General features: G+C 44.2%; 1 protein-coding gene across 1 annotated transcript; it reads left to right on the top strand.

Annotated features, from left to right (window-relative positions):
• The first annotated feature begins 252 nt into the window (after positions 1–252).
• LOC124523277 (zinc finger protein 558-like) lies at positions 253–8,593 on the top strand. Its single transcript, XM_047095141.1, has 6 exons — positions 253–896; positions 1,464–1,552; positions 2,195–2,321; positions 5,475–5,570; positions 6,080–6,162; positions 7,531–8,593. The coding sequence occupies exons 1-6, from the start codon at positions 866–868 to the stop codon at positions 8,305–8,307; spliced, it is 1,203 nt and encodes a 400-aa protein (XP_046951097.1). The 5' UTR covers positions 253–865; the 3' UTR covers positions 8,308–8,593.
• Positions 8,594–27,239: the final 18,646 nt, after the last annotated feature.

Raw genomic sequence — 27,239 nt, 5'->3', positions numbered from 1 at the left:
CACGATCTCGCGGTCCGTGAGTTCGAGCCCCGCGTCGGGCTCTGGGCTGATGGCTCAGAGCCTGGAGCCTGTTTCCGATTCTGTGTCTCCCTCTCTCTCTGCCCCTCCCCCGTTCATGCTCTGTCTCTCTCTGTCCCCAAAAAAATAAATAAACGTTGAAAAAAAAAAAAAAAAAAAAAAAAAAACAAAACAAAAACAAAAACAAAAAAAAAATGTAGGGAAAGAAAACATGAACAAGGACAACATTTGGGAGGCTGGATTCAGAGAGACCTTTCTCAGCTATTGTTTTAGGTGGCAGAATAGTGTCAGGTGATGACAGGGTCTAGGGTGGCGCCCCAGGTGGAAGGGGACAAACTGGTAACACCGAGGGTCGTCCTCACGCACTCTGACGTCACCCGTCATCTGAGGGCGGTGGGGCTGGGGGAGGCAAAGACTAGTATCAGCCGTCATCATCTCCAGTAACCAAAGGGTCGGACCTGGGAATGTGTTTGTGACAGCCACCTGCATGAGAAGAATGTGCCCTGAGACTCAGGGAAGCTGGGGATTTAGGTGGGGCGGCGGAGGCGTGTCCCGGTCGAACCGTTAGGACCCAAGAGGACGAGCTCTGGCTTCGCCAGCCCTGGTTCGTCACCTGCTAAGTAAAGACCCAATACTGGGGACCCCACCTGCATGTTGAAGGAGGACACAACGGGCAGGCTAAGATGGGTTGGTCCGCGGAAGCCCGCGGTGGGAGGGAGGCTGTGAAGGCTTCCTGTTGTCCCGTTTCCACCAGGGCCCGGCCTGAGCGCGCTGTGCCGACCAGAGGAGGAGCGTCCGGGTTCTGCCGCTGCCCGTTGTCCGGGGAAATTCCTGTCTGAGTCACAGGATGGCGGCCGTGGTTCTGCCCCCCACTTGTGGTAAGTCGGGGGGCCCTCAGAGTCCAGGCGGTAAAGGCCCCTGCACCACGGAGCGGGAAAGGAGGGGCCGAGCGGTGAGGCCGGAGTGGAGCCGGATGCCCGGGGGTCACCGGTCCCCGATGTGGTTCTTGGGATTTGGGATTTTGGTGGTTTGAGTGTCTGTGGAGATGTCACCTGTGTGGTGAGTATGGGAGAGCCTCTGAACCGTCTCTGATTCTTTCTATAAACTTGGAAAAATAACAGTGGTGTCCCTTGAACTTCAGTTTCTTCATCTGTGAAATGGGACTAATAATCTCTTCCTCCAGGTCAGTGAGACCCTTGGCCCTATTTCCTGGCCCTGGGTCCTGGGTGAGACCGGGCCACTCTGACACGTGTCCTCTGAAAGCTGTGTGTGTGTGTGTGTGTGTGTGTGTGTCCACCCACACTGTGTGGGGTGGTCATGGATGTGGCCGTGCGTGTGCGTGTCGGGGTGTGGTCAGGCGCAGGTAGGTGGGGAAGCCCCCAGACTGGTGAGTGCTGGCATACAGAGCCGTCCTGGGCTCTCCTGACTCCTTTCTTCTTCTCCAGCTCAGCCTTCCCTGTACTCAGCCTCTCCTCGGAACGGACGCACGGAGGAGGAAGGGTTGGCTAAGGGCTTCCTGACCGGCTGGTTACCGGTGAGTCACTACTCTTTTTTCCAAGTCATTATTCCTTTGACCAGAAGCTGAATTTGTTCTCTTCCAGTGACCCAGAGCCTCATGGCCAAACCAGGTGTTCAGAGGGCTCCGGGTCTCCGGGCATCTGATGGAGGGTCAGGGGCCCCCCAGGCAATGTCGTGTTTGGCAACGTTTTCTACGTTGCCAAGGTTCCTCCAGGGTCACCGTCTCCATCACGTTCTGCAGAGAGGTTTTTAGGGGAAACTAAGGAAGACCTGACTGTGTCCTAAACTCAAGTACTTGGTGACAGCTGTGGGGGAGTCGCTCATTCATTTACCAGGTGTTTCTCTGATCTCTGCCATGTCCCCGGCCTCTACTCAGCCCTGCAGATGGAGGGAGATCAGCTTGCAGGATTTCACAGTCTCACTGGAATAAGAGAATCACCTCTGTGTTAGGGGCACGTTCACCGTGGGAGCGGGCATAAGTAGACAGGGAGGAGCACCGCAGGCTGAGCCCAGAAGCGGTTGAGAGCAGAGCTCAGAACCCTGCCCGCACATCTTGCGCTTTGGGTTCCCGGCCCCTGGTCCCATCGTCCTCTGCCCTTTTCCTGCCCACTTGGCGGGGATGGTCCTTGCCTAAGCCGTGATGTTCGTGACGGTTCAGCACTCGGTGACCTTCGAGGATGTGGCCGTGGAGTTCACCCAGGAGGAGTGGGCCCTGCTGGACCCTTCTCAGAGAACACTGTACAGAGACGTGATGCAGGAGAACTGCAGGAACCTGGCCTCGCTCGGTAAGCCTGACCTCATCCCCGCGTTTACTTAGTGAGTCCCATAACAGGTCTTTTTTTTGGATCCGTGCAACACTCACAGAAGAGAAAACGTTTTTAGTGTACAATTCAGTGATTTTTGGTAATGCCACAGTGTTGTGCAACCATCTGTAACTCCAGAACATTTATTGCACCAAAAGAAACCCTGTAATCATTGAGTGGCCGCTCCCTTTCCCACCTACTCCAGCCGCTGGCTACCACTGATCCACTTCCTGTCTCTATGGTTTTACCTCTTCTGGATATTGCATGTAAATGGAATCCTACAATCCATAGCCTTTTGGATCTGGCTTCTTTTGCTTAGCAGAATGTTTTCAGGGTTCAGCCATGTTGTAGCTTGTATCAGAACGTTATTCCTTTTTCTGGCTGAACATCATTCCATTGTGTGTGTGGACACTTTTTGTGTCCCCACTCATCAGTCGATGGACATTTGTGTTGCGGCCACCTTTTGGCTATTGGGAAGAGTGCTGTGCTATGAACATTCATGTACATTTTTGCTTGAACACTTGTTTTCAGTTCTCTTGTATGTATACCTAGAAATGGAATTTCTGGGTCATATGGTCATTCTATGATTAACTTTTTGAGGAGCTTCCAACGTTTTCTCCATGGTACAGGTGGACAAGTGATGTGAGAATGCTTGGTTTTCATTTGCATTTCCCTAAAGAATAATGACACAGGTCATCTTTTTATGTGCTTGTTAGCCATTTGTATATCTTTTTTGGAAAAAATTTGTATACATGTCCTTTGCCCATCCTGGAGAGTGGAGGGTGGGGTCGTTTGCCTTTTTATTGTGGACTTCTAAGAGTTCCTGATATATTCTGGATGCTAGACCCTTATCAAATACCTGGTTTGCAAATATCTTCACCTCTTCTGTGTATTGTCTTTTCATATTCTTGAAGGATAGTTTTGCTGTGTATAGAATTAATGATGACAGGTTTTTTCTTTCAGCACTTGGAATATGTCATCCTATTGCTTTACGGCCTCTACAATTTCTGACAAGAAATCAGCTGTTGATCTTATCAAAGATGATCCCATGTATATGAAAAACCAAAAATTCTCTTGCTACTTTCAGGCTACTCTCTTAGTCTTGAGTTTTCAACAGTTTGATTATAATGTGTCTCAGTTTGGTCCCTTTGAATTGATCCTCTTTGGTGTTAAGTTTCTTCAATGTGTAGATTCATGACTTTCTGCAGTTCAGGGAATATTTTGGCCATTTGCTTTTTAAAACAATGTTTCTGCCTCTCTCTGTGTCCTCTCCTTCAAGAACTCTATTATGCATATGTTGGAAAGTTGGATGTTGTCCCACAGGTTTCTTATGCTCTGCTCTATTTTTGTTTTCCTTTTTCCTCTGTGGGCTTCAAATTGGGTGATCTCAATTGATCTATCTTCAAGTTCACTGATTCTTTTTCCCACCAGATCAAATCTGCCAATAAATTTCTGTAGTGAATATTTCATTTCAATTTATTGTACTTTTCAACTCCATAATGTCTGTTTGGTTCCTTTTTACAATTTCTTTCACTATTTCTTGAGAACCCATTCTCACGGTTTCCTTTAGCTCTTTGTGCATGCTTAAAATAGTTGAAATCTTTGTCCAGTGAGTCTCTTCCTCAGGGACAGTTTCTATTAATTTCCTTTCCCTATAATGGACCATGCTTTTTTGTTTCTTTGCATGCCTCATAAATTGTTGAACACTCTACGCTTGGAATGTCCTGGCAATTCTGTAAATCGGAGATTCCCGCATCCCCATGGTTTGTTGTTGTCACTTGTAGTTGGTGTTGTTTGGTGACATTTTCTGAACTAATTTTGTTATATCTGTATTTGCCATGTGTGGCCACTGCAATCTCCATTTTGTTAGGCTAATGGTCAATTAGTGTTTTATCAGAGATTTCCTTAAATTCCTGGAACCCCAAACTCCCAGTCTTTGCACACGGTCTCAGTGTATGTAGGAGCATGCCTTTAAAAACCAATCAGGTTACAACCTGGCCTTAGCCTTCACTTCCTGCTTGTACAAAGCCTGAAGGCCAGTCAAAGGTGAAGGTTTACTACCTTTTCAGATGTTTTCTGAGCATACACCCAACCCTGGGTATGCACATGGCCTTCCACATTCCTAGGACTACATGGGAGCATGTCAAAGCCCCTTTCCCCCAAAGTATCTTCTTCCCTACTTTTCCTCTGAGACTTTCTGGTTAGTCTTATTCAGCAATTTTCCTTTGCCCCAGGCAGCGGTAGCTAATACATTTAAATGTATTCAGCACATGCCCCAGCCCTCCACCCCCATAGCACTTCCAACTCCGGGAGAGTTTGGAGTTAGACAAAATATAGGCAAGCCCTCTGAGCCAGTCCTTCTGGGAGCCACCAGGAAGGTCAAAATAGACAACCAAAGTTCTCTGAAAATGACATTTGTCCTGGTCCTCCTTCCACTAGTACTAGGAGCACAGCTTGTTGTCTTTAAGGTGGCTGCTGAGGGGGGAAGCAGATGGGGCGAGGGTCAGCTCAAAGGCCACAGGGCTCTCTTACAGATTCAGCTGTGTTGTCTTAAGTAAGCATTCTCCTCATTGCTGGAAGCTTTTGATAACTCTCCAGAGTTCCATCAAAGTTAATTCTAACAGTTTTTACCCCTTTATTTGCTACTTTTTTTGGAGGCCCTGCCCCACCATTTTTGCTGGCATCACCTCGCAGAAGTCTTCCTTAAGCACCTTCATGTTCCTAGGTCTATGCTAAGAGTTAGGCATACAGTGGTGAACCAGATAGAGTGGTCCCTACCGTTGCGGAGCTCACAGTCTAATGCCTTCCCTGTGAACTGAAGATATATTCCTGGCCCTAACTTTATATTCTCTGTGCATGAAAGCTTTGGGGCTCTTAAATCTGTATTTCAGCTTGGGCGTTAGCCTCTGGGACTCATTATTCCCCCAGACACCCTGGATATTGACTGAGGATGCTTAATTTGTTTTTTCACTATGAAAGAGGAGTTACTCTATTTATTAGAATTTAGGGATCATTATCCCAGTGTTCCTAAAGCCGCATCCGCTTATCCTCAGAAGTATGGGCTTCAGTTCCATGGTGGGGCTCATTTTCCCCTGGAGAGTCCCCCTTCATACTGTGTCTTTCCTTTATGTGTAGGAAATCAAGTTGGTAAGCCTGGTGTGGTCTCCAAATTGGAGCAAAAAGATAAAGTGGTGACAAAGGAGACTGGAATTCTCCCAGGCAGCTTTCCAGGTGAGCGCCAGCCGGATTATGAGTCCTCATGAGGATCATCTCTGGCCTGTGGCTTGGGAACTTGGAGTATTACGTTGGGAAGTGCCAATCAGGGAGCTTTGGAAAATCGCCCCCCTTCTTTTTTTCTGACAAGATCCAACGCCTTTGGGATAAGCCTCCTTGTGCACCTTCTTTGCTTCCTCTTTAATCCTCTTTTCATCACCTCACACCTTAGCCTCAGAGGAAGAACAAAAGCATGTCTATTTTCCTTATTACAAGTAAGTGTCACGTGAGATCCTTGTTCAGTCCCTTCCCACTTTACATTCCTGACAATTCCTTCCTCTGTCAGCATCAGTCTCAACCTTCCTAGAGTCTTTTTTTTTTTTTAATACCTACAATGTTTATACCTGTGACCCTTTCATTGCAAACCTTCTGAAAAACCCTAATCCCTTAGGGTCTGCCTTCACTAATAGGTGCATTTTATCTATTATTTTCTCCACAGACTGAAATTTCTTTTCAATTTGTTTCAGATTTGGAGACCCTACTTAGAGCCAAAGGGTTAACTTCTAAGCAGCATGTTTTCAGACAAGAGCAACACAAAGGTGTCAAAATGGTAAGACTGCTGGGGTGCCTGGGTGGCTCAGTCGGTTAAGCATCCGACGCTTGATTTAGGCTCAGGTCATGATCTCGCGGTTCGTGAGTCTGAGCCCCACAATGGGCTCTGCTCTGTCAGTGTGGAGCCTGCTTGGTGTTTTCTCTCTATGGTCCTCCCCTGCTTGTACTCTCTCTCTCTCTCAAAATACATAAATAACCTTTTTTAAAATGGTAAGATTGCTGATTTTCCACAGTAGGAAAATGCCATAAATTAGAAAAACTACAAAGTTCCCAAGAGAGTCGTTCTCTAAAGAGAAAGTGGTGCCTCTGGAGAAATACCATGAAACTATTGTGAATTTGGAGAAAAATATAAGTTATCTCCACAATTATTTCTTCCCCGAGCATCTCTCTGTTTCCATAAATGTGACTCAGATATTGAGGCTTCAAACATAAGCTGGTATTAAGCCTCTCAGAAAAATGCTCTCTGAATATGATAAGGCCTATGGCACCACAGCCATGTTTTTTAGCTTCCAATCATTCAAACTAGCAGGAACCCTATACAAATTCTCAAAGTAGCAAAAACACCAATTATAATAATGTTATATATAACTGAATTGCTGGGAGAGAGAATTCCTACAATAGTCTTGAATATTTAAAATATTACAGGGGTGCCTGGGTGGCTCAGTCGGTTAAGCGTCTGACTTCAGCTCAGGTCATGATCTTGCAGTTTGTGAGTTCGAGCCCCACGTCAGGCTCTGTGCTGACAGCTCGGAGCCTGGAGCCTGCTTAGGTTTCTGTGACTCCCTCTCTCTCTGCCCCTCCTCTGCTCACACACTGTCTCCCTCTCTCTGCCTCTCAAAAAATAAATAAACATTAAAAAAACATTACAAATTATGGGTGCCTGGGTGGCTCAGTTGGTTGAGCATCCAGCTTCAGCTCAGGTCATGATCTCGTGGTTTGTGAGATCAAGCCCCGCATCGAGCTCACTGATGACAGCACAGAGCCCTCTTCAGATCCTCTGTCTCCCTCTCTCTCTCTCTGCCGCTCTCTCACTCACACTCTGTCTCTCAAAAATAAATAAACATTAAAAGTAATTAAAAAAATAAATAAAATAAAATAAAATAAAATAAAATAAAATATTACAAATTAGGGGCACCTGGGTGGCTCAGGCAGTTAAGCATCAGACTCTGGATTTCGGCTCAGGTCATGATCTCACAGTTTATGAGTTTGAGCCCTGCATCGGGCTCTGCTGACAGCACAGAGCCTGCTTGGGATCCTCTCCCTCCCTCTCTGCCCCTCCCCCATTTGTTCTCTGTCTCAAAATAAATAAACAAAACTTTAAAAAATAAAATAACACAAATTATAGTTATCATTCGTCTCTTAACAGGAAAGAAATCATCTCGGAGTGAAAGTCAATGAATGTAATCAGTGCTTTAAAGTCTTCAGCACAAAATCTAACCTCACTCAGCACAAGAGAATTCATACTGGAGAAAAACCCTATGACTGTAATCAGTGTGGCAAGTCCTTCAGCAGTAGATCCTACCTGACCATTCACAAGAGGATACACAATGGGGAGAAGCCCTATGAATGCACGGACTGTGGCAAAGCCTTCAATGATCCCTCATCCCTTAGGCTGCACGTGAGAATTCACACTGGAGAAAAACCCTACGAATGTAATCAGTGTTTCCATGTCTTCCGCACTAGGTGTATCCTCAAAAGGCACAAGGGAGTTCATACCGGGGAGAATCATTATGAATGTAAGCAGTGTGGGAAGGCCTTCAGCACAAGGTCCTCCCTTACTGTGCATCACAGAATTCATACGGGGGAGAAACCCTATGAGTGCCATGACTGTGGGAAAGCCTTTAGGAAGAGCTCACATCTGACACAGCATGTGAGAACTCATACTGGAGACAAACCCTATGAGTGTGATCAGTGTGGAAAATCCTTCAGCAGTAGCTTTTCTCTTACTGTGCACAAGAGAATACATAATGGAGAGAAACCTTATGAATGTAGTGACTGTGGGAAAGCATTTAACAATCTCGCGTCTGTTAAGAAACATGTGAGAACTCACACTGGAGAGAAACCCTACGAATGTAGTCATTGCGGAAAATCTTTCACCACTAACTCTTACCTTTCTGTGCACAAGAGAATTCATAATAGGTAGATAGGAATGCAGTGACTATGGGAAAGAATCCATTGATTTCTCAACCTCAGACATCTTGGCAATTCATACTGGATGCAGAAATTATCTTTGCATAACAAATTAACCCCAAAACGTAGTCCTTTAAAGCAACAAACCTTTATTATCTCACAATTTATGTAGGTCAGGAGTTCAGAAATGGATTAGCTACGTGATTCTAATTCTAGCTCCCTCATGAGGTTGCCATCAATATGTCAACTAGAACTACCATCATCTGAAGTCTTTAGGAATGAAGGGTCCACTTTGAAGGTTGATTATTCACATGCCTGACAGACTAGTGCCAGTTGTTGGCATGGGACCTGCAGTCCCTCGCCATGTAGGCCTCTCCACAGTGATGAGTGTCTTTACAATATGGCAGCAGGTTCTCTCCAAATAAAGTGATCCAAAAGAGCCAATGCAGAAGCCATAATGTCTTTTATGACCTAGTCTCAGAAGGATATATTGTCTCTTCATCTATATTGTGTTGGTCACCTGGACCAATCCTGACTCGATGTGGGAGGGAACTACACAAGGTATGCATAAAAGGAGACAGAAACTACTGGGGACCGTCTTGGAGCCTGGCCATGACTCAGTGAGGGAAAGCCTTCAGCAGGCCCTCCTTCTAATCTAATCAACATGGAATAATATTCAATAGCCCACATGTTAACTAACTGTGGAGAGAAGCCCTATCAAGTGCAGCCTATGTGGTAAAACTCTCACAGAAAAAAATTACCTACTGGGGAGCAACAGGAGGAATGCATTGGCTAAAGGGAAGCCTGTCATGATATCTCCAGTGAATCACAATTATCACAATAGTATGACAATTCACACTAAGGGAAAGCCCTAGGAATATCATCAAAATGGAAACCTCTTCAGAAGACACACACCCTTTGAGGCGTGCATAAGGAATCACACTGTAGAGGAACACTGGGTATAAGAAATACGGAATGGAAACCATTGGTACCCTACTCTTCCCTCTCTGTGCCTAGGGAGGTTAATGGGCTATATCCTTGGGCTCATTTGCCTTTGGGCTTCTGTTTGGGTTCGTCAGTGGAGAGCCCAGGTAGGAGATCAGAGGGATGGAGGAGAATGAGTACATACCACACCATTTCCCCACAAGAGAACTGGGATCTGGGTGCTATCCTGGGCCTCTTCTCAGCCTCTGTAGTGCAGCCTTCTCCCCTCTTCCCACTATGCTCCAAAACTTCAATAATCACTCCCTCCTCTTTCCTCTCCTTCCTTGTTCTTCTTCCAGTCACTGAATATGCACTATTACCTTTTGGTTTCCCTGCATCCTGCCTGCAATTGTTCTGGTATAGTGATACACCAAGGTACTAAGAGTATAATGAATGGTCTTTACCATTTCCTACAAGGCCCCAAACAATCAGGATCCACTGTAGATCTGACCCCCCCCCCTTCCGTCAGTCCTGTTTACTTCCTATACTCTAGTCACACTTGTCTTGCTGTAGCCCCATCACCCCAGCACAGTTCAATATCAGGGTCTCTGTACTGCCTAGACTCCTATTACCAACGTAGCTACATAGCTCACTCTTTCAGTTCACGTAGGTTTCTGCCAAAATGTCCCCTGAACTGAAAGGCTTTCATTCCCACTCCATATATAATGAGCAAGTCACCAATTCCCACATTTCTATCTTTATTAGGAGTTCTTCATCTCAGTAGCACTTATTATCATCTGACTGACTTTCTATATATACTTCTTTATTTGACTAATACTTATTCCCCATCCCAACCCTCACTAAATTATAAACACCATGAAAGCAAGGACTGTGCATTTGATTCATCACCGTAGATCCTGTGCCACAAGCCATGCCTGGTCCAAAGGCAGTGTTCTGTTCTATTGCATACAGATTAAGAGTATGGACTCTGGAGAGAGACCATTTGAGGTCAAGTCTAGACCTTACCACTTAATTGCCTGGTTACCTCAGACAAGTAACAAACATTTTGGCCCAAGTTTTTTCATTTGTAAGATGGAAACAATGAGAGTGCTTTGTAAACTTGTACTGAGGATCCAATTAGTTAAAATATGTAAGCACTTGAGGGACTACCTGGTATATAGGAAACACTATATATGTATCTCGTTTTTTATTGTGAATTAAACTTAACTGAGAATTATACCAAGCAAAACAAGCCGGACACAGAAGAGTAAATACTGTATGATTCTATTTATACAGATTTCTAGAACAGGCAGAATCTAATCCGTGAGGGGGGTTGGGGGGAAGAAGAGTGGTTGCATCTAAGTTTGAGGTGGGGAGGTGAGGCAGTAGCTGGGATTGACTGGGAAAGGACAACCAGGAACTTTACAGGATGAGAAAAATATTCTATGTCTTGGTAGGAGTATAAGTTACACAGATATATGCATTTGTCAAAATGCACTGAACTGTACACTTAAGATTTGTACATTGCATTGCATGTAAATTATACCTCAATTTTAATCAAACTCAATTTGCTAAGTGAAAAAGACAAAAAGCCACATGTATGATTCCATTGAATGACATTCTGGAAAAGACATGACTGTAGGGAAGGACAACAAATCAGGAGTTACTAGGGGTAAGAGGTGGAAATAGGATTACTACAAAGGCACAGCACAAGGGAATTTGGAAATTTTGGAATTACCCAATAGCATGACTGTGTTGATGGATACAAATATCTCTGTATTTTTCAAAACATTACATTACATGTGGAACATTACAGCACAAAGAGTGAATATTATTATAGGTTAGAACAAAATATAATCACTAGGTAGCAGAGGGAACACAAAATGGAATGCAGACTATGATGAATGCAGCTCACTGTATTACAAATGAATAACCAAACAACACTGAAGGGTGTGGAGAGGAAATCTAACTTACTTAGGAAAAATATATTTTGACCTGATACTATAAGAATAAAAGCAAAAATAACTGTACACAAATTCTGTACTAGAGTTAATAAATTTTTTTCACTCAAGGGTACGGGTTAGCAATTCTGAGACCGCTTTATATATATACTAAAGTTGGACAACTAAGTATTTATATTATAGGTCATTAAATATCATTAAAGCCAGTTTCTCATGGTCACTGCCAAAGATAGTACAAGCAAGGAAAGAGAAAGGCTAGAATGGACCTTGTGGTAATGAATTCAAATTGGAGGTACAGCACCTAGATCTTGGGTTTTCTTTCTTTTAACTTAAATTTGAATTCGTTAATATACAGTGGAATATTGGTTTTAGAAGTAGAATTCAGTGATTCATCACTTACATATAACACTCGGTGCTCATCACAAGTGCCCTCCTCAATACCCATCACCCATCCAGCCCATCTCCTACCCGCCTCCCTCCATCAACCCTCAGTTTGTTCTCTATTATTAAGAGTCTTATGGTTTGTTTCCCTTTCTTCTCTTTTCCCTCCCTTCACATGTGTTCATCTATTTTGATTCTTAAATTCCACATATGAGTGAAATCATTTATTCATCATTCTCTGATTGACTTATTTTGCTTCGCATAACACATTCCAGCTCTATCCACATCATTACAAACAGTTGATGGCTGAATAATACTCCACTACAAACACACACACACACACACACACACCACCTTCTGTATCCATTCTTCAGTTGATGGACATTTTGACTCTCTCCATAGTTTGGCTATAGTTGATAATGCTACTATAAACACTGGGGTACATATACCCCATTCAAATCTGTATTTTTTGTATCCTTTGGGTAAATACCTAATAGTGAAATTGCTGGATTGTAGGGTAGTGCTAGTTTTAGTTTTTTTGAGGAACCTCCACACTGTTTTCCAGAGTGACTGCACCAGTTTGCATCTCACCAGCAGTGCAAGAGGGTTCCCCTTTCTCTGCATTCTCGCCAACACCTGTTGTTTCTCATGTTGTTAATTTTAGCCATTCTGACAGCTGTGAGGTGGCATCTCATCACGGTTTTGATTTGTTTTTCCCTGATGATGAGTGATGTTGAGCATCTTTTATGTGTCTGTTAGCATCTGGATGTCTTTGGAAAAGTGTCTATTTGTGTCTTCTGCCCATTTCTTAACTGGGTTGTTTGGTTTTGGGTGTTGAGTTTGATAAGTTCTTTATAGATTTTGTATACTAATCCTTTATCAGATATGTTGTTTGCAAATATCTTCTCCCATTCCACAGGCTGCCTTTAGAACAGATCAGTGAAACTAAGCGCTGGTTCTTTGAAAGAATAAACAAAATTGATAAACCCTTAGCTAGACTCATCAAAAAGAAAAGAGAAAGGAGGCAAATAGATAAAACCATGAGTGAAAGAGGAGAGATCACAACCAATACCATAGAAATATAAACAATTCGTAAGAGAATATTATGAAAAAGGAGACGCCAACATATACATATGTGCAACCTGGAAGACATGGACAAATTCCTAGAAACTCACAAACTACCAAAACTGAAACAGGAAGATGTAGAAAATTTGAAGAGACCCATAACTAGCAAAGAAATTGAATCAGTAATACAAAATCTCCCAACAAACGAGAGTCCTGGGCCAGATGACTTCCCATGGGAATTCTACCAGACATTTAAAAAAAGAGTTAATACCGGGGAGGAGCCAAGATGGCGGAACAGCATGGAAGTTGGTTTTTTGGTGGGGTTTTTTTGCATCTCACATCCATGAAATCAGCCAGACCAACACTAAACCATTCTGCACATCTAGAAAACTGACTCGAGGATTAACACAACAATCTGCACGACCTGAACCACAGAACTCACCAGGTACATGGCACAGAGAGGTGAACTGGAGGAGAAAGAAGCCACAGAGGGCAGGGAACTGCTTTTGCTTGCGGAGAAGGGACGGAGATGGGGGGAGAATATGGGAAAAGCACCCCCCCCAAAGCAGCTGGAGAGAAAGTGGAAAAGTGGAAACAGCCACAGGGGCTGAACTAAAAAGGGAGAAAGGAGAGGGTTTAAATGCCAATACGAATCTACAAACAGGGGGAGCGCAGAGTCTGAAACTCTCCAGTTCCATACCTGGGGGTGCTCTGGTGGGAAGGGCGAATCCCCAGGAGCACAGTGGAGTCTGGGGGGCTTCGGGCCACACGGGGAGAGGCGGTTCCCCTGCCGGGAGGACAGCCGGTAGAGGCTGTGCGGCCCCCACACAGGCAAAGGTGCCAGCAGACCGGAGAACAACCACATTCGCTGGTGCTGGAACAAGGGCGTTAAGGGGAAACCTGGTGCCAGACGCGTGTCGCGATTTTCCATAATCCCTGAAACGCTGCTGCTACAGATCATGGGAGCTTTTTCCGGGGCGGGGTGGCGCCCAGCCGCAGTCTCTGGGTCCGAGGCAGCACAGTCCCGGGAAGGGTCCTGGGTGCGGCCGGCACCGGCCATTGCTCGGTGAGACCCTCCCCCAGAAGGTGTGAGTGGGACAAAACCGCAGCCCCTCAGAAGTGAGGGGTCGGGAAACAAAGCCGCATCTGAGATAAAACTCAGCAGGGAGGTGCCGCCTGCAGCCTGATGGCTTGCTCACGGACAGGGTAAGAGCGGGGAGTGGATGGAAGCCGAAGACAAAGGACAGGCGCGCGATTGCTGCTTGGGGAGACACAGAATTCCGGTACTAGAACCTGGGTAGATGCCATTTTCACCCCTCCCGCGCATGCGCATACACACCTACGAGCGCCACATTGCACCCCAGTAAACTAAGCAGCGCCATCTAGTGGAGAACGGAGCCGTTACAACAAGCCCCGCCCAACAGGGTGAACCTCGCTCTTCAGGAACCACAAGTCTCTCCACCTGCTTAGTTTACAGGCTATAAAGTGCTTCATAGTTTGACTTTCAGGAGAAAATGATGTAATTTCAATCATATTTTAGTCTTGGTCCATCTATTCAATTTTCTTTTTTTCTTTTCATTTCTTTTTCTTGAATACAGAAAGAGAAAAAATTTATTTTTATTTTCAATTTTTATTAAAATATTTTATTTTTTCTACCATATTTTTTACTTTTTTGTAAATTTTCAAATTCTATTTTACTTCCATCATTTCATTTTATTCTATTTTATTGTATTCATTTTCTCAAATTTTCAAACATTTTCCTTTTTTATTTTCTCCCCTTTTTTCTCTAATCTATCAAGCACCTTTCAACAACCAGACCAAAACACACCTAGGATCTAGCATCATTTATTTGATTTGTGTGTGTGTGTGTTTTGTTTTTAATTTTTAATTTTGTTTTTACCTTAATTCTTTTTCTTCCTTCAAAATGGCAAAATGAAGGAATTCACCCAAAAAGAAAGCACAGGAAGAAATGACAGACAGGGAATTAATCAACACAGATACAAGCAAGATGTCTGAACCAGAATTTAGAATCACGATAATAAGAATACTATCTGGGGGTGAAAATAGATTAGAATCCCTCTCTGTGGAGATAAAAGAAGTAAAAGCTAGTCAGGATGAAATAAAAAAAATTCTATAACTGAGCTGCAATCTCCAATGGATGCCACAGCGGCAAAGATAGATGAGGCAGAACAACAAATCAGTGATATAGAGGACAATCTTATGGAGAATAATGAAGCAGAAAAAAAGAGGGAAACTAAGGCAACAGAGCACGATTTAAGATTCAGAGAAATCAGTGACTCATTAAAAAGGAATAACATCAGAATCATAGGGGTCCCAGAAGAAGAAGAGAGAGAAATAGGGATAGAAGGGTTATGTGAGCAAATCATAGCAGAAAACTTTCCTAACCTGGGGAAAGACACAGACATCAAAATCCAGGAAGCACAGAGGGCTCCCATAAGATTCAACAAAAGCCGACCATCAGCAAGGCATATCATAGTCAAATTCACAAAATACTCAGGCAAGGAAAGAATCATGAAAGCAGCAAGGGGGAAAAAATGTCCTTAACCTACAAGGGAAGACAAATCAGGTTTGTAGCAGCCCTGTCCACAGAAACTTGGCAGGCCAGAAAGGAGTGGCAGGATATATTCAATGTGCTGAATTGGAAAAATATGGAGCCAAGAATTCTTTATCCAGCAAGGCTGTCATTCGAAATAGTAGGAGAGATTAAAAGTTTCCCAGACAAACAAAAATTAAAGGAATTCATGACCACTACATGAGCCCTGCAAGAAATTTTAAGGGGGACTCTCTGAGGGGAGAAAAGACAAAAAAAGAAAAAGAGTTAATACCTTTACTCTCAAACTGTTCCAAAAAAAAAAAAAGAAAGAAATGGAAGGAAAGCTTCCAAACTCATTCTACGAAGCCAGCATTACCTTGATTCCAAAACTAGACAAAGGCCTCACTCAAAAGGAGAATTACAGGCCAATATCCCTGATGAACCTGGATGCAGAAATTCTCCACAAGATACTAGCAAATCAAATTCAAGTACATTAAAAGAATTATTCACCATCATCAAGTAGGAGTTATTCCTGGGCTGGAGGACTGGTTCAATATTCACAAATCAATCAACATGGTAGATCTTGGTTTTTAAATACCATTCTCAAAAATGGGGTAGGGGAAGTGTTGTAACCAGGGCTCCCTGGGAAAGTGGTTAATTCTAGGGCTAGGGCAGAGAAAATACAAGATGATCATGGAATGTCTTGTGGTGCCATAAAGTAAGGAAATGCTCAAAAAGTGCTGGGTGCATGTTGAAAGAACACAGGTGCTAACCTTAATGCTCTTTTAATGGAAAAGAAAGAGTCCCAGAAAAGTCCACAAAATCTGCCTAAAAATTTCCCTCAGGTCTTTGAATAACACCTAACCTGCACCTAGGCAGAAGTCACTAGGAGGATTAGCAGAGAATAGCTACTGAAAGGTGAGGGTTTGCACGAAAAGTTTCAGAAGACACACATTCTAAGAATTGAAGGTTGGTTTTTGGACTTATCCATAGTGGAGTGACCTTGGGAAAAACCTGTTTTCAACCAATACCCTTGAAATTCCACACCATGATATGTGTCATGCACTAAGAGGAAGAGTTACACCTTAGGAGTAAGTGAAAAATTGAAATAGACCTGCCCTTATAAAATTTAAAACCTACCCTTCATGGGATCAAGGTGATTAGCCCTATAACTGTCTGCCATTACAAAACTTAATAGTCAGAAGAATAATCAAGAACATCTACAAAGTGTCATTAACAATATCCAGCAAACAATAAAAAATTACTAGACATGCAAAGAAATAGGAGAAGTTACAAATTGGGAAAATATAAATCAATAGAGGCTGACCCAGAAACAATCCAGGTACTGGAGTCAGCAGACAAGGACTGTTATTTCAAAATAACTATGAAAAATACATTTTTAAAAAATGAAGGAAACATGGCCAAGTTGTAGAAAATTGAAAGCAAACTGCAAAGCTTCAAAGCAACCAAAGAAAAGGGCCACATTACTTTCAAGAGAGCAATAATAAGTCTAATAATGACTTTTTAAAGGAAACTACAGAAACAGAAAGACAGTAAATGACATCTAAACGGTTATGTTGAGGGGCACTTGGGTGGCTCGGTTGGTTAAGTGTCTGACTCTTGATTTCAGCTCAGGTCATGATCCCAGGGTCATGAGATTGATCTCTGTGTTGGGCTCCATGCTGGGCAAGGAACCTGCTTGGGATTCTCTCTGTCCCTCTCTCTGCCCCTCTCCCACTTGTCTCTCTCAAAATAATAATAAAAATAAACTTTAAAATAATAAAAATAAATTTCAATCATAAAAACAAATAGGTCTTAAAAAACTTCTCGGCCTAAAATTGTATAACTTGACAAAACGTTCCTCAAAAGTGGAGATGAAATGAAATGTTTTCCAACAGGGTTTTTTAAAGAGCTGGAAGGACTAATCACCAACAGAACTATACTGTTGACATAGTATAGACACACTAAAGTGAGTTCTTCAAGCTGAAGGGAAATTTTTCCATATGGAGACATAACTCCAGGAATGCATGAAGACCAATAGGAAACATACATGTGAGTAAATATAAATGACTATTGATGTAGTTTTTAAAATCAATACAGTTTTGTAACTTTCTTAGAAATTTAAATTTTTTTCTAAATAAAAAGGTTTTTAAAAATGTTGACCTGAGCCCCCCAAAACTAGAGATGATAGAAGGCACAGCAAGTGATCCTTCAGTCTGTCCTCCAAGACTAGAGCTTATGGGACCCCCAGCAAGTGATGCTCACAGTCTGTGTCCAACAGTCAAGCTGACAGAAGTCCTAAGCAAGAGACTCCCAGCCTCCTCCAACACTAGAGACAGCAGAACCTCAAAGAGTAATCCCCAACCCATCCCTAAACACAAAAGATGAGGTGTGAACAAGCAACACCCCAAATTAGAGATGATGGAAACTCCAACAAGCACCCCAGTCCCTTCCAATTCTAGAAATGACAGCAGGCCCAGAAGGGATTCCTTCAGCTTCCCTGCAACAGTAGAGAATGGGGAGCCCAATCCCAATGACCCACTCAGTCTATACCAACAAGACAGAGAAGGGGAGTCCCAGAAAGTGACTTGTGATAAGTGAAGCTATATCCAATGACCCCAAAACTAGAGACAATAGGATCTCCATCCGGTGACCCCTTCCCAGATCTCCATACGAGAAACAACAGGAATCAGTTCTCTGGTGTTGAGTTAACCCCTCAAGTTAACCCAACATCAGAGACCGGGGGAGCTTAGCAAATGACCTCCCATATCCCTCCAATATTAATGATGATAGAAACTCCAAATAGCAACCCTCAATGCCCTATACACTAGAGAAGAAAGGACACCCAGCAAATGCCACACCATTCTCATTCAGCACAGACTCCAGCCTATATCCCTTGTCTTCCCAAAATTAGATCTGAGTATCCCCAGCAGTGACACCCCAATATCCTCCCAAGACAAGAAATAACTAGAATCTCAACAGGTAACCCACCAGGTTTCCAACATAAGTGACAAAAAGAGTACTGTCTCTTTCCCTTGTCCTAAAATAAGAATTGACAGAAACATCGGCAAGCAACACCCTCAATGAAACAAGCAGCCACAAATTAAAAATTAATAAATGTATCTTCATTTTAAAAAGGCTGCATGGCAAAGACAAAAGAGAGAGGAAAATGTTGGAAACATACCATGATGGTTGATTTATTAATATTAAAGAATTCCTACCAAATAATAAGAAAAATATAAATATCCATTAGAGAGATGGGCACACGACTCACAGAAAATACCAATGGTTCTCATAAAAAAGAAAAATACAACGTAAAATACCAAAATTCCTTTTTTCATTCATCAGAGTGAGAACTTTTTTTTTAATTTTTTTTTTTTACATTTATTTATTTTTTTGAGAGACATAGACAGTGCACAAGTTGGGGAGGGGCAGAGAGAAAAGGAGACACAGAATCCGAAGCAGGCTCCAGGCACCGAGTTGTCAGCACAGAGCCTGACGCCGGGCTCGAACTCACAAATCACGAGCTCATGACCTGAGCTGAGGTCTGACACTCAACCGACTGAGCCACCCAGGCGCCCCCCCTCCCACCCCGAGTGAGAACTTTTTCAAGTTTAATAACATCATGTGATGGTCAGGGTGTGGGAAAGTGGCACTCCCATAACACACTAACAGGGAGGTGATTAATTAGTTGGTCATCTCCATGTGGACCTCTCCCCTGGCTGCCTGGGTACCCTCGTGGCATGGCTCACGCTCTGTCACCAAGCTCCGCAGAGGGAGGTCTGTGTGAGGCTGAAGCAAGAAAGTAGCTGTCTGCGAGCCAGGAGGAGAGCTGTCCCCAGGATCTGAATCAGCCAGCCTCTGGGTCGGGGACTCCCAGCCTCCAGAACTGTAAGAAATAAACCTCTATTGTTTAAACCACCCAGTCTGTGGCATTTTTTATAGTTTATCTATTTTTTGAGAGAGAGAGAGAGAGAGAGAGCATGAGGGGTAGAGATAGAGGGAGAGAAATAGAGACTCCCAAGAGCAGGCTCCACACTGTCAGCAAAGAGCCGGATGTGGGGCTCGAACTCATGAACCGTGAGATCATGACCTGAGCCGAAATCGAGTCAGACACTTCACCTACTGAGTCACCCAGCACCCCTGCGGCATTTTGTTATGATGGCCTGAACAGACTAATACACTCCCTATCCACTTGTCCTCTATTTTGCTTCTAGCACAGATTATTTCTAACACACCATATAGTTTTATTTTCTCAGAGTTGGAAATGTAATTAAGAGATTAGAAACAGAACAACACAATAAGCAAGTAGAATGAAGGCAATAATAAAGAGCATAAAGCAACAAAATTTAAAACAAAGATGCCACATAGAGGATTAACAATGATGAAAGTTGACTCTGAAAAACAGATAATGAAATTGACAAACTGCTGGGGCGCAGTGGCTCAGGCCATTGAGCATCTGACTCTTGGTTTCAGCTCAGGTCACCATCTCATGGTTCATGAGTTCGAGCCCCACGTGGGGCTCCAAACTGACAGTGCGGAGCCTGCTTGGGATTCTCTGCGTCCCTCCCTTTTTGCTCCTCCTCCCCTACCCCTGCGCACATGCACGCACCTTCTCTCTCTCTCCCTCCCTCTCAAAAATAAATGAACAGATAAACATTAAAAAAAGAAAGAAAAAAATTGACAAACTTTTAACAAATGACTGATTAGGGAAGAAATAATACCCCCTCAAAAAAAGAAGAAAGAAGGGAGGGAGAAATGGAAAATGAGAACTGCAAGGATTAAAAAGATGATGAAAGATTATTTTGAACCCCAGTCCCAAATTTGGAAAACTTACACAAAAAGGACAAATTCCTAGAAAAATATAATTTGCCAAATGAGACTCATTCACAAATGAGACTAGATGGCACCAGAATGTTGGTGTTGGAGACTTCCAAGTTTATCCAGGGCTTTGTTTCTGAGTATTTAAGGGATATGTGCTGGGACGGCCCAAGGCAGGGGCATCCTGGGTTTGCACGTGTAGCATCCTGCACCTGTGGGTCACTCTTTGAGGGGCTGGGGACAGTAGAAGGCACACGCCATCCCTGTGTTCACTGCAACATTATTCACAATAGCCAAGACACTGAAACAATCCAGGTGTCCGTTGATGGGTGAATGGATAAAGAAAATGTGGTATAGATATAAATGGAATATTACTCAGCCATAAAGAGTAAAATCTTTCCATTTGCAACAACATAGATGGACCTTGAAGGCATTATGTTAAGTGAAGTAAGTCAGACAGATAAAGGTAAATCATAGGGTGCCTGGGGCTCAGTCAGTTGAGTGCCTGACTTTGCCCAGGTCATGATCTCACAGTTGGTGGGTTTGAGCCCCACATTGGGCTCACTGCTCTCAGTGCAGAGCCCACGTCAGATCCTCCTCTCTCTCTGCCCCTCCCCTGCTTCCACTCTCTCTTTCTCTCTCTCAAAAATAAATAAACCATTTAAAAATAAATAAAAATATTTTTTAAAAGACAAATATATGATTTTACTTATATGTGGAATCTAAAGCAAAAACAAAAGCAAAAACTCAGTTCATAGGTACAGAAAACATATCGATGGTTGTCCGAGGCAGGGGGTGAATGGGGTCAAAAGGTACAAACTTCCAGTTATAAATAAGTCATGGGGACGTAACACACAGCAAGGTGACTGTAGGTAATAATACTGCATCATGCATTTGCAAGTTGCTAAGCCTGTAAATCTTAAACGTTCTCATGACAAGAGAAGAAATGTAACTGTGCATAGTGATGGATGTTAATTAACTACACTCCTCTCGGAGACAATTTTTGAATACATATAAATATCAAAATAGGTTGTATACCTGAAACTAACATAATGTTATATGTTATATGTACCTCAGTTTTAAAAAGAAAAGAAAAACTAGGAGATACATAGAAATAAATACAGATATAGATGATATAGATACAGATATAGATGACATAGATATAGACACAGACATAGATCCACAAAATGCCTTCCACCAGGAGCACGAGCATCGTGATGATGTCAATGCCGGTGACGCGTGTTAGCTAACACTTAAAGACACTCTCTGTGCTACACAGGACTCTTCACCTGCCCAATACCTCAGATCGGGTCACTATGCTATTTTATCAGTTTTCTTTTGCTGTGCAATAAATTTAACACCTTAAAAGCACATTCATTTATTATCTCACACTTTCTGTGCGCCGGGAGTCTGGACGTCATTTAGCTGGGTCTCGGAGTCTCTCAGGACTGCAGTCAAGGCGTCTTCCGGCCCACGTTCTCACCTGGAGAAGGATATGCCTCTATGTTCATCCAGGTTGTCGGCAAAGTCAATTTCCTGTGGTTGTAGGACTCACGACACCAGCTTTATCCTGGCCTTGGCTGGAGGCCACCCTCAGACCCTAGGGGCAGCCACAGTTCCCTTCACGTGGCCCCTTTCGTAGCTCACAATAGAATGGTTTGCTCTTGGACGCCTCCGGTAAAATCTCTCACGCCAACCTGCTACTATAAATTCTATAAAATTCCGTAAACATGGTCTTGACATTCCATCATCTTCTCCATGGTCAACGAGTTAGAAACAAGTCACGTATGCTGCCCATCCTCAGGGCGAGGGGATCCTACAAAGTGGTGGACACCATGAAATGGGAATTATTGGGGGGGGTCACCCTAAAGTGTGCCCGCCACAGTTTTCTCTGACACAACAGGACAGAAAGGAAGATCAGTGATGCTCCTTCAACTCCCTGAAACTCAGGTGCCACATCTGTGAAACACAAGGTTGTCCTGAGCATTCTGCCATGTAAGGTCCGCAAAACGACCCCACGCACCACGGCATTCCCTGGGGGTGGGGGTGGGGGGTGAAAATGCGTATTTACAATAATAAAAAAAAAAACAAGTAAAGCTACTAATCTGTATTAAGCTTATACCACATGCTGGGCTCAGTGCTTACTACCTTTTCGGTCTTACCCAATTTAATCTCAGAATGACTCCGCAGTAGAGGTTCTGTGATTATCTTTTTCTAAAAATGAGGAAACTGAGGCTTGGGGAGGCCTGATGAGTTGTCCCAGATGGCCTGGCTAACAACTGAAAAATTCACAAACCCCTAACTTTGAAGCCTTGTTGTGAACCTGTTAGCATCTCCGTACTACCCTTAACCCTGGGAGCTTTGCCTTCTTCCTCTGTGGGTTGCTGTTCCGTATTTTTCAGGGCAGCCATGGAGGGACTGTGCTCAGAAACCTCACAAGGACAACTCTTTTATTCCTCCTTAATGCTGGAAAGCCAGATGAACCTGTAGGTCCACCAACCAGAGCACAGGGGAACAAAGAACCACTGCTGTGTGAGCTTTGGGAGTTCACTGTCCCTCTCTGATTCATTTTCTAAAGCTGCCAATGAGTCTCCCTGAGGTCCTAACATCTCTGGTTGTGGCAGATGGGGGTTCCTTGAGAAAAAGACTCTGAAATCTTTTAGCCTGCCACCATCACACAGATGAGTGAAACCATCTCGAATCATTCAGCCCAGGCAAGCCATCGGCTGACCCAAGGCGTGGATTTCAACACGCGCTGCTGGCCTGGCTCGTGGAATGGTGAGAAAGAATAGCGGATTGTTGTTTTAAGCCACTTTGTATGGGAGAGCTTGTCACACAGCAACAGAGATAAAGGTTCACATGGGGGAGTTTTATCCGGGATAACTTGGGATCAGTATCTGTAAGGGAGGGGAGTGGGTCTGAGCAAAGGGAAAAATTACACTGCGATGCAGCTGCCACTGACACCTTACCCCATCCAACGGGGAGCACTCTAACCGTGGTGGCGTCTCAGAGCTGTCCCACATTGTACCACTTCGCTAGGGCTGCTGTACCAAAGTACCACGGACCAGGGGGCTGCACAGAAATGCATCCTCCCACAGTTCTGGGGGCTGGAAGTACAAGATCAAGATGTCAGCCAGGCTGGTTCCTCCTGAGGTTGTGAGGGAGAATCTGTCCCTTGCTTGTCTCCTAGGTTCCGATGATTCACTGGCAATCTCTGGCGTTCCCTGGCTTGTAGATGTGTCGCCCCAGTTTCTGCCTTTATCGTCACATGGCGTTCTCCCTGTGCATCTGTGTCCAGGGAGACCTTTCATAAGGACACCAGTCATATCGGATTGGGGCCCCGCCCTACTAGTTACAGATGTAACTAGTTACATCTACAGTGACCCTATGTCCAAATAAAGTCACATTCTGAGGTACTGGCAGTTAGGGTTTGAACATCTCTTTTTTGGATGGGGCGTGGGGGACACAATCAAACCTATAACATGCATCTAGGCACAGGGGCCAGGCCTTGGTGTCCCCACATACAACAGTCGTTAGATGTGGCTACCCTGAGCGAGGGAGCCTAACTGTGGGCAAAGCAGGTCCCCAAAGCCTAGGAAAGTGCTGGCAGAGGGGCTCAGTTGTGAGCCCCCAGAAGACAATGCCTCCGTCAACTACAATGGACCCACTACAGCGACCACAGCAGTGTATTCATCACAGCATGCACTACATCTACCCCCGTGGATCTAATGTAGTTCTGGTCACAACAAGGGCTTCTAGAGGCGAGTGGGGCGTAAGACTCTGGGTGAGTCACCTTGAGGGCACAATCTCAAGCTGCACGGTCAGCTTCAGGGTTGAAACCGTGCCCCAGGAGATGGGTCGGGAGCACCTAAGGAGGTTAGAGACCAACAGCTAGAAAACGTGGACCTCATCACACATCGTCTAGACCACCTGCGAACCATGCCAGCCTTGTTAGAGTATCACCTCCCTTTTCTGTGGAGTACTTTGGAGATACCAAAGCTTTCATGTGCTTCCTTCCTCTCACTATGCTGGTGGCCACTGGTTCAATCTTTGGTCATATGGCACACACTTGGGGCAGGAATCAGGGTTTCCTGGCCCCGAACCCTGATCATTTCAACCACTCACATCCCCAGTCCAACCCAGAGCCCAGCTGGAGCTCCTTCTCTGGTTGCAAGATTGTGGCCTAGGAAGCCCACCCAAAGATGTGCTTTTCCTCAGCTTTGCTAGGTCCTCACCGAAGCCCGGAAGTCTTGCATGGGTGGACAGATGGATGGACAGATGGATAGATAGATGGCTGAATGGACAAACAGGTGGATGGATAAACAGATGGGTGTTTGAACGGGTGGTTGAATGGATAGAAGGAAGGAAGGAAAGGCAGAAAGATGACTTCATGGACAGATGGATGGATGGATGGATGGATGGAGTCAGGCTGTGACCAGAGGACCCACTTGGCCAACACACAGAACTGTGAGAAATAAATGTTTGCTGTTTCAAGCTACAAAGTTTTTAGGATATTTGTTACAAGCAGCAACTAACGTGAAGTCATGTGACTCACTCAAAGTCACATACGGAGCTGAAGGCAGGGAGTCTGTCTCCTTACCCACTACGCTCTGTGTATAGCTCATGCAAGGCTGTTCAAAATCCTCTTTCAATCTGTGGTCCCCCACTGACCACCCATCCTGGGGGCACTTCCATCCTGTCAGATGACATTAAAAGTGTTCAATATATACATGGTGAAATAGAGCAAGACCCCGGAGGTCCCCTGGTATCCCTGGAGTGAACCCCTTAGTGCTTGCATCATGGGAAAGTCTGAGGATCTTTAGGATGGCAGTTACCAACCGTTATGGAAATAGTTCAATATTTAAACCACCAGTTCAATCATACAGGTATGTACCAGCAGATCAGCCCTGATTGTAACAATATTTAACCTCCCGCTTCATTGTTCTGAAGAAACAATGAAGGTTTGTTCCCTCTGAAAACAGATACCCGTGATTTCCAGAGTTCCCTTAACACAGCCCACCCCACAGCCACGAGCCCACACGGTTCACAGGTCCTTGCTCGAACACCACACAAAAACAAGAATATTCTCCGATAATTTATTCAGAATTTTCATATAAACAGGTAATTATCCCATATTTTACATGCAGAGCAATTTCAATATTCAAAGAAAAAGGCATATTCTGTACATGGCGCTACTTGGCTCTTGTAGGAAAACATTGAAAAAATAATAATTGAGCTTTTGGTGGGTTTTGTGTTTCTGAGTTGTTTTCCCCATAAGCGGAGGCACGTTTGATCCTGTGCAGCTGACAGCGGATGGAAAGTGTCTGCGGCTGACACGCAGGGCCAGGACCCCCCGAGGCACAAAAAGTAGAAAGACTAAACAAGCCATTCCTGAATAGACGCACACTTGTCTTGGATGTTGTTCCTTCCTTCTCAAAGGGGACAAAGAGCCTCAGATTCGTGATCTGGTTTTTAACAAGGACTTTTAGGGTCCACACCCGAATAAGAATTTGGCTGGAGGTTGGTTCTCAACCCTGACTGGTATGAGGTGACAGTGAGCTCACAAAGTCAAAGTTTCCCTCTGCTTCTGGGGGACCCCTCAGGAAACATTCACCTTCAGTTGTAGCCCCTGAAAGTCCATGACATTATTTCACGTGTTTGAAAGAACAAATCAGCATTTGTTCTTTCCATTTCAACCTCACCTCTGGTGTAAATCAATAGTCTAAACAACCTTCTGGAAGGTTTTCTGAAGGGACACCATTCTATGTGCACCATTTATACACAATCAGCGTTTCCCTGTTCCCCCCATTGAACAAAACCGTAATTTCTGAAGAGCCCGAGGTGTCAAGGACTCACCAAGTGGCATCCAGAAGACATTTAACCCCAAATTTCCACCCACCATGAAGTTGAAAAATGATTGTCACTGGACCTACAGCACATCCACGAGCTACTCAGATGGCTGGCATGGGCCATGCCCTGATAGCATTCTTGCCCACTGCCCACTGTTACGACAGCTACGAATTAACACCTCCCAACCCAACCAGCACATTTTATGGCAGATTGTCTGCTCTGGTGGGAGATAGTGGAAGATTTGTCCATCAATTGGCAGCAGTCTCCAATGATCACAGGATTGTATGTGCAGACCCTTGCATCAATTCCCACATTTTCTCTGTTGTGCTCAGTATCTCTCCACGAGAACCAGCAGCATTCCTCCCTACTAGCTTGACATTACAGGAAAGCACCAAGGACAGCTCCCAGAATACAAACGTTTCCAGGCGTGTGCTTGACATCACTGGTCCCGGGAGAAAGTAATGTGCTTGCTATTCTCCTCCCGGAAGAAGAAACTACTCTGTCGATTATGCCACATTAATGAAAAGGATTTTAATAATAATGAGACATCTTTAAAAACAAACAACAGAAAGTACCCATCTAAGCCGGCTTTGTTGCTCTTTTTAGAGCCCATCACTACAACACTGCCAGGTCAATCATGACTTTCTAGGACCAAAGTTGTTGTTAGACACAACACTGTGTGATGAAAAAGGTTTATGACCCAATGGCTGCTTTCTCTTCTCACTGCAGTGGCAGAGACAAACTAAAAGAAATAGGCGATATCCCATTTGTGCAGGTGAGCCCAGCATTCTCACACAGGGGTCCAAGGTTCTGTGGCTAAAAAATATACTCAGCATGCTGGTAGATTTGGGATTGGAATTTCTCTACAGTCCCCTTTTCCACTTGGAGGATAGAGACGCTGCATTGGGTATTTGTGTGTGAGGTGCCCACGGTGCAATTTGTTCCACTCCCCCAAAGCATCTGAGCTTAAAAGGAGTAGGAAGAAGCCATGGAGAGTCCCGGGCACCTCGGTGCTCGCTACAGGGGGATGCAGTAGGGCAGCAGGGATGCTAGCTTTGCACCAAAACCTATCTTCGCCCCAGCAGGAGACGGAGTATTCTCTCCTCACCAAAGGAAGCGAGCTCAGGCCTGGGCACCCCACACATCAGATACGTCATGATGACCTGAAATTTCAGTTCATGTTTGGAAGCATGGTGCCAATGGATGCAGGATCAAAAAAAGTGGGGGTGGGGAAGATTGAACTCAGAGAAGACTACTATCAGCCAGGAAAAGGATCTATGCTCACACGAAAGCCACACTTTATCCCAACTCCCTCCCTCAAAATTCTTACTGGTCCCTGGCATTTGGAATCAGCTGATACAGATTTTCCCTGATTCAGATTGGATCCAG

This window comes from Lynx rufus, unplaced genomic scaffold, assembly GCF_022079265.1.
Source record: "Lynx rufus isolate CCGP_SWC_20201006 ecotype Redwood Valley unplaced genomic scaffold, mLynRuf1.p SCAF_4, whole genome shotgun sequence".
Classification (NCBI taxonomy): Eukaryota; Metazoa; Chordata; class Mammalia; order Carnivora; family Felidae; genus Lynx; species Lynx rufus.
The sequence above is the reverse complement of the archived record's forward strand: the minus strand, read 5'-3'. Positions and strand labels throughout refer to the sequence as shown.